Below are 6690 nucleotides of genomic sequence, written 5' to 3' on the forward strand. Positions count from 1 at the left end.
TCATATCAATGAAACAAAGACGAGAACGAAAGCACAATTATCTAGATGTAGAAAATAAAACCACTTATGGGAGAGTCAATAGTAATCAAATCGAGAGCAGAAAACCTAATCCCCTTTCGTCATTATACCATCTATGTTGTCTATTTGGTTTTGGTGATTTATGTCAGCCGCAAAACTTAATTTTTTTGTGTGCATATGAAGTCTTAAGAATAATTAAAATGAGATGTAATATGTTAACTCTTCAACAACGATGATACATTTAAGAGACTAACATTTGTATTCGTCATTTTATAATCGATAAAAATTATAATGTTGCAAAGTGCTAAAACTATTTAATGAACAAACCTTATTATAAAAACTCATCTCGCGCATGCGTGCGGGTTATCATCTAGTCTATCTTATTAAAAGAGAAGTACAAATATAAACTCGCCCTTAAAACAACCACTTATTTACAAGTCTGTGCCACCGAAGTAATTAATAAACTTATTTTAAAGCATTTATTTCTTTCCTAATTTATATTTCAATGCAAAAGTTACTCAATCTTAACTTTCTGTATTTATTGTCTTTTCCTAATTTATATTTCACTACAAAAATTACCTAATCATAACTTTCGGTATTTATTATCTTTTTATCAATTAAAACACCATAAAACATTCATATCTCTCTATTATTTTATGGGTTTAGTACAAATCTTTATGTATAAATCTCTCTATTATTTTATTTTTATTTAGTTATTTTTTTTCACTGAATTTAGTCAAATAAACTTATATAAACCCGACATATATTTATATATAATTTATTTAGAATTTGGACAGGTGTGTCATTGTTTAATAAAAATGAAAAAATATGGTATAACGTTAAACTTAAAATAACTAATTAACTTACATAGCGTTAAATAAAAAAATTAAACCGATTTAGGTATCTATTTACTAAATTTTGAACATAATATTTTAAAGTTATGTAGTTATATTTCTTATTATTTAATAGTAATAAGTATAAAGTAAAAATTAAAAGTTACATAAAATAATCATTTATATATAATATGTAGTCGAAATTAGTCCTTAATATATTATTGGCCGTATATTTTCATATATGTATAAGTTCACTGAAAATCAAATACGGTAAATTTATATGATGATAAATGAGGATACGATTAACTGTAAAAAACAAAATATAATTACTCAATGTAATAGATAAAATTATAGTGTTTAAAATGTCATATTAAATAATTATGTTGTAAATGTAGATTATAAAAATATATTATACAATTTATACAAAACAAAAATTTACTTATTTAAAAATAAAAACAAATATCCGCGGATCAAGTTCTAGTAACAATTATATCGCAAGACTTGACTGAAGCTGTTTAAGTGAATGCATGATTCGGGACACTGTCAAAACTCATGCAGGATTAGTGTTAACCAGACCCGGCTTAAAAAAATTAATGGACCCTGTGCATATTTTTTTTCCTTTCCAGATAGTAATTGATAGTCAATTTAAAAATTGGATCCTTAAAATGTAAGAATTTCAAAATTGAGAGCCCTAAAACGGTAAAGAAAATTGAACGAAAGATGTGGGCACTGCCATCACACCTATAGAGCCGACACTGGTGTTAACACATTAGTTAGTGTCGAATTAGCATGGTTCAGTAGTTCGTCTATATTGTTATCCTCATGGTGGAGATAGTTCGTGTACGAATCAGCCATTCCTCTCCCCCTCTTTCTTTCTCCTAAAACAAATATTTACAGAAATGAAAAAGGATTAATTCTCAAGGATATCGCCGCCAATCTGACTGAGTTTGATTTATATGGAAAAAAAAATACTTCTCTTCATAACCTCTTTTGCTAATGAAACCGCCTTGATATTTTTGTTCCTGGAAATATGAAACAGGCTCAAGCTCTAAAAAAAATTCATATAACCTCTGCAACATTTCAATCTCTTTTAGCAAAAAAAAAAAACATTTCAATCTCTAAACCAAATGTGTGGCCAAATTTATCTGATTTGTAGTCATATCCACTGGGTCTGAGCAAATCATCTCTTATTTTTAATAATAAAGTAATAAATAGATTAATCTATAAATAAAGAAAATCCAAAAGCCCAGAATATCCTACAACCCTGAAACTAAATAAAGAGAGACGGAAAGGTGTTTCACAACAACTATTAATTTCAGGCTGATCCAAAGATACTAAAGAGTATAGTAGTCAATGTAAGAGTCGATGTCAATGTCAGAGTGGATGTCGACGCCACCGGAGGGATAATCAAAACCACAATCACAACCACATCCGTAAGCCCATGGATTATTATCTTTATCATCGTCATCATGATCATCATCGTCAACATGTTTATCACCATCATGACCATCATCGTCGTTGGCATCACTTTTTTCACCATCGGCACTCCTGGTTTGAGAAACAACTGCCTCTCTTGCAAGTTTATAAACAAACTTAATATCGTTTCGGGCAACAAGACTTGCTTGGCTAGAATCAAATTTTTTTCTAAGGCGTCCGACTTCTTCGGCAAGTACTTGGAGAACACCTTTCTCCTTGGGGTTACTTCTACCGGTTATCTGCCATAAAAGTAAGAGTCAACAAGATATATTTAGCTTTCTTTGAGATCCCAGGAGGACCGCAACTGTGAAACATTAGTCTTGAATTCTAAAACTTTAAAGGTTAAATATATATATATATATATATTAATATATATATATATATATATATATATATATATATATAGATATAAACTCCTAAATTATATACAAATTTTTTATCAAAATTCTTACTAAATATTTATAATTCCACATTAGTTATTAACCATTAACGCCAATACTGATAAAATTTCTTTTGAAAATCTTCATGAAAGTGTTCATAAAGTCTGATTTTTTTGTTCATTAAATTGCTTTTCACAATAATAACAAGCCACAAACTAGTTACTAACCACATGGTTAAGTCAAATAAAATATTTTTTTGTCTTTGTCAACCAATAAAATATATTTTTTTTTTTTGCTAAAATAGTAAACTAGACAAAGTTTAAATCATGCTAATAATACAATCAAATGGTTAATTAGGACTCCTTCCAATAAAGTAACATTAAATTTACTAATAGGATAATATAAACTATATCTCAGAATATTATTGGACTAGTTAAGAACTAATACAGTTTCAACAATTGCAGCAAATGTTAAAAATCTACTCAAAGAATAAGTGGATTTTAAGGTTTTGGCACACCTATTAAGAAATTACAAATTTTTATTTAATTTTTCTCGTTTGTCTAAAAACAATAATAAATACATATAATTCAACCAATAGAAAATCATACTGCAGAATACAAATAGTCAAAAACATAAAATTCCATTTATTTTTTACATGGAAACCTGAAAACATCACTTAAAATAAAACAAAAAATTTCTCTTAAAACATCACTTAAAGTGATACGGAGGAAGTACTGAATAAACGTGTAAACCCATCCTTTAGTCTCATAAATTATTTCATAAACATTATTTACGAAGTGAATGAAAGAGAATATCAAGTGATCTCTAAGATTTATATATTATTTATTAATAATGAATATAGTGTACAAATAAATTTTAAAAATATCTAATAGATAAAAATTTTCAATGAAAACATAAATAATAATTTAAAATTATAATTTTTTAATTAGTAATACATGTATTAATAAGTAATTATAAAATTTCTATCTCCGCACATGCGGGCGAAACACCTAGTATGTAAATTATTTAGCAAGTATTATTATTTATTGGTTATAAATTTATTTATTTTTATTTGTAGACCTAATTAAAATTTATCGACCAATTAAATTTAGCACTTTACCAATGATAATAGGAAGTAGAGAAAGTTAACACTTACGTTTTGGTAAATCTCGCAGTCTTTACAATAAATCACGACGTTTCTGATCCCCAAATCGAGCGATTCACTTAATCCGCGAATAAGAGCCCTAATTTCAACTTCTCTGCGATTAATCACGGGGTTCCTCGCTGGTTCCTTCAACTCAAACAACAACTTACCCGTCTCATCGCAAATCGCCACCCCGAATCCGGCTACTGCCGTCCTCTTTCCTCCTTCCGTGGCCGGTGCAATCTCGTCACTCACCAAACCTTTGAAATACAATCTGTAGACAACATTGTCCACAAAAATTGTTGGTGCAGATTGGGATTCGAAGACGACCTTAGAATGACTGAAAATCTCCAATTCGCCGTTTCTTTGAAATTATGCCCACGTCATCTCTTGCCATGATTGTTTTTCCTTTTGTCCCAACTCCCAAGTAGTTATTATAAAAATGTGTGTGAATATATATAGGAAAAAGGAAGGGACAAGTGTAGCGTGCTTGAGAAGACGTCAAATAGCTTTGTCATTAGTTATTCTTTACACCAATTACTTGCAACCGTTTTGGGTCAGCGAGCGCCGGCTCAATGGTGTCATGGGCTCAGGAGAAAAAAAAATTAATTTTCAAACTATTATTTTTCTTTAAAAAATTTAATATATGTATGGTTTTTTTCAAAATACCATAAATATTATTAAAAATAAATCTATGAAAAAAAAAAATACTTTCATATAAAAAAATTTGGGTCCATTTTCTTATTTTTAATATTAAATTACATGTATTTTTTAAAAAAATCGGACTCTTATCTATTAAAAAGTAGGTGGACAACGGATTGGACCTGGAGCGGTCGCACCACTCCCCCCTATCTAAGCCGGCCCTGGAGTTAGTGTTGATTTTATTATCCATTACATGGATTCTCAGTAGATTCTCAATTTACATTATATTGGGAGATGAATTTGTGTAGAGTTTATGAATTTTAAGAGTTGATAGATTTTAAAAGTTATGTGGATTGTGAAAATTTATATACATTGACTTATGAAATTTGATCATAACTTTTTTGGATTAGTATAGATTTTCATGAATTTGTATTACCTATTTTCTATCATTCTTTTTGTAAAGTAAATATATAATTTATTTATTTTCTAAATCACATAACATTATTATTTATTTATTTTCTTTCAAATTAAAAAGAAAATAATAATGATACATACAAAATTGAATATTTTTTCTTAAATAGTCATTTTAAAGTTTTTGTACAAAAGAGCATCCAAAGAGAAAAATGACCCAAAAAATTACATGAAAAAGGCAAAAGACAATTTTACCCCTTGCTTTATATATATAAAAGTAATAAATAATTAAAATTAATAATAAATAAGTTTTTTTTTATAATTTTGAATTATATGTTTTCAAATTTGAACTTTTTAATAATTTTATAATTTTTGATTTTTTTAAAATAATATTCTCTAAACTCCGGTTTGTTCGCGTAACCCGGGATATGCCTCTCAAATTTTTTTTTGAAATTCAAAATTTTTTTTGAAACTATTTAAAAAAATATATTTTAAAATTATTAATATTTATAAATGTAATTATTAATATTTATATTCAAAATGATAATTATTTATAAAAATAATTATATATTCTAAAATGTAAAAGTATAAAAATGTAATGAATTATAGTTTTGGACATATAATTTGGATTTAAGGTGCAATAGATATTTGGTAAGAATAATTATTTTGCTTTCTAGTTTTTTATCATATGGATTTTGAAAATCACAAGTTTACATATGATATTTTGAAAGTTGAGTCTTATGAGTAAAAATAAATAGAATTCATCTCCCAATAACACTAGATTTTGTTAGAATTAGAGAATCTATAATAACTAAACTTTTTGAATAACAAGGGATTTGAATGGATTTTGAAAATTTTTAAACCAATAACAATGGATTCTAATAAGATTTTTGAAATCCAATAACCAATAAATATGGAATCTCAAAATTTTAAAAATCCACGAGAATTCACCTACCAATAACCCCCTAAGTGTTTTGCATTTATATCTCTAATATATAAAAGAGACTATTTTCAAAGAATTCAGGTCAATCATATGTTGATATTTCAGGGAAAATGTTGCTTTAAATCATTTCAAGTAATTTTTTTTTATTTTACAATCAGTGTCTTCGTCTCTTTTTCGATGTCAATTTTTGTTTCTACAACATGAATCTATTTCGTCATCCCTGCAAATTTGTAGATTCTTCCTGTACATTTAATAGCATAAATCCAAGAACCAATATTGACCGGTCAATATGATTCTCATTTTTCTCGCCCTCAGGTTTATGGCTTGTGGTTTGTTTGTTTTTGCTAGCTTATATGTATGATCTTTGACTTCGATTTTCTTCGGATCGATGGCTTATTCACATTAGGTTATAGAACAACTTCAGTTTTTTTTTTTTTTTTAAAGATAAAATAGAACAACTTCAGCAAATACCTGATCTGAACACAATGTTTCATTCCTTTAGGTTATAAGGAAGACTTGCAACTTGCAAGGAAAAATATGGAGGTCGCTTCAGAGAGTAGCAATCTCATGTTGAAGGTCATGCATCCTGATGGGTTGGTACTACCTTCGTTGGGTTAGAATCTCAAAACACTATATTGGTTTGTGAGTTTCAGAAAATATGATAACTTTGTTTTAAATTTCTATGCATGATGATGAATCTCAAAGTCCACACAGAAATTAAGGTAAGGGTAACGTATGTAACAAGCAACTAATGGAAAGTGTGAATGTGTACTGATGATTTTGTGTGGAAAGTAAGTGTTTTATTATTATTATGATTTGATACAACAGTGGCGAGTTTGGGAT

General features: G+C 28.0%; 1 protein-coding gene across 1 annotated transcript; it reads right to left on the reverse strand.

The window, feature by feature from the left end:
• Positions 1-1465: 1465 nt before the first annotated feature.
• On the reverse strand, positions 1466-4220 carry LOC106349767 (E3 ubiquitin-protein ligase RSL1; the record flags this gene model as incomplete). Its single annotated transcript, XM_013789735.3, has 2 exons — positions 1466-2566; positions 3864-4220. Coding segments are annotated over 2 exons (738 nt in total), but the record flags the coding sequence as incomplete, so codon positions are not given.
• Between the last annotated feature and the right edge of the window lie 2470 nt (positions 4221-6690).

Source organism: Brassica napus, chromosome C3 (genome assembly GCF_020379485.1).
Source record: "Brassica napus cultivar Da-Ae chromosome C3, Da-Ae, whole genome shotgun sequence".
Classification (NCBI taxonomy): Eukaryota; Viridiplantae; Streptophyta; class Magnoliopsida; order Brassicales; family Brassicaceae; genus Brassica; species Brassica napus.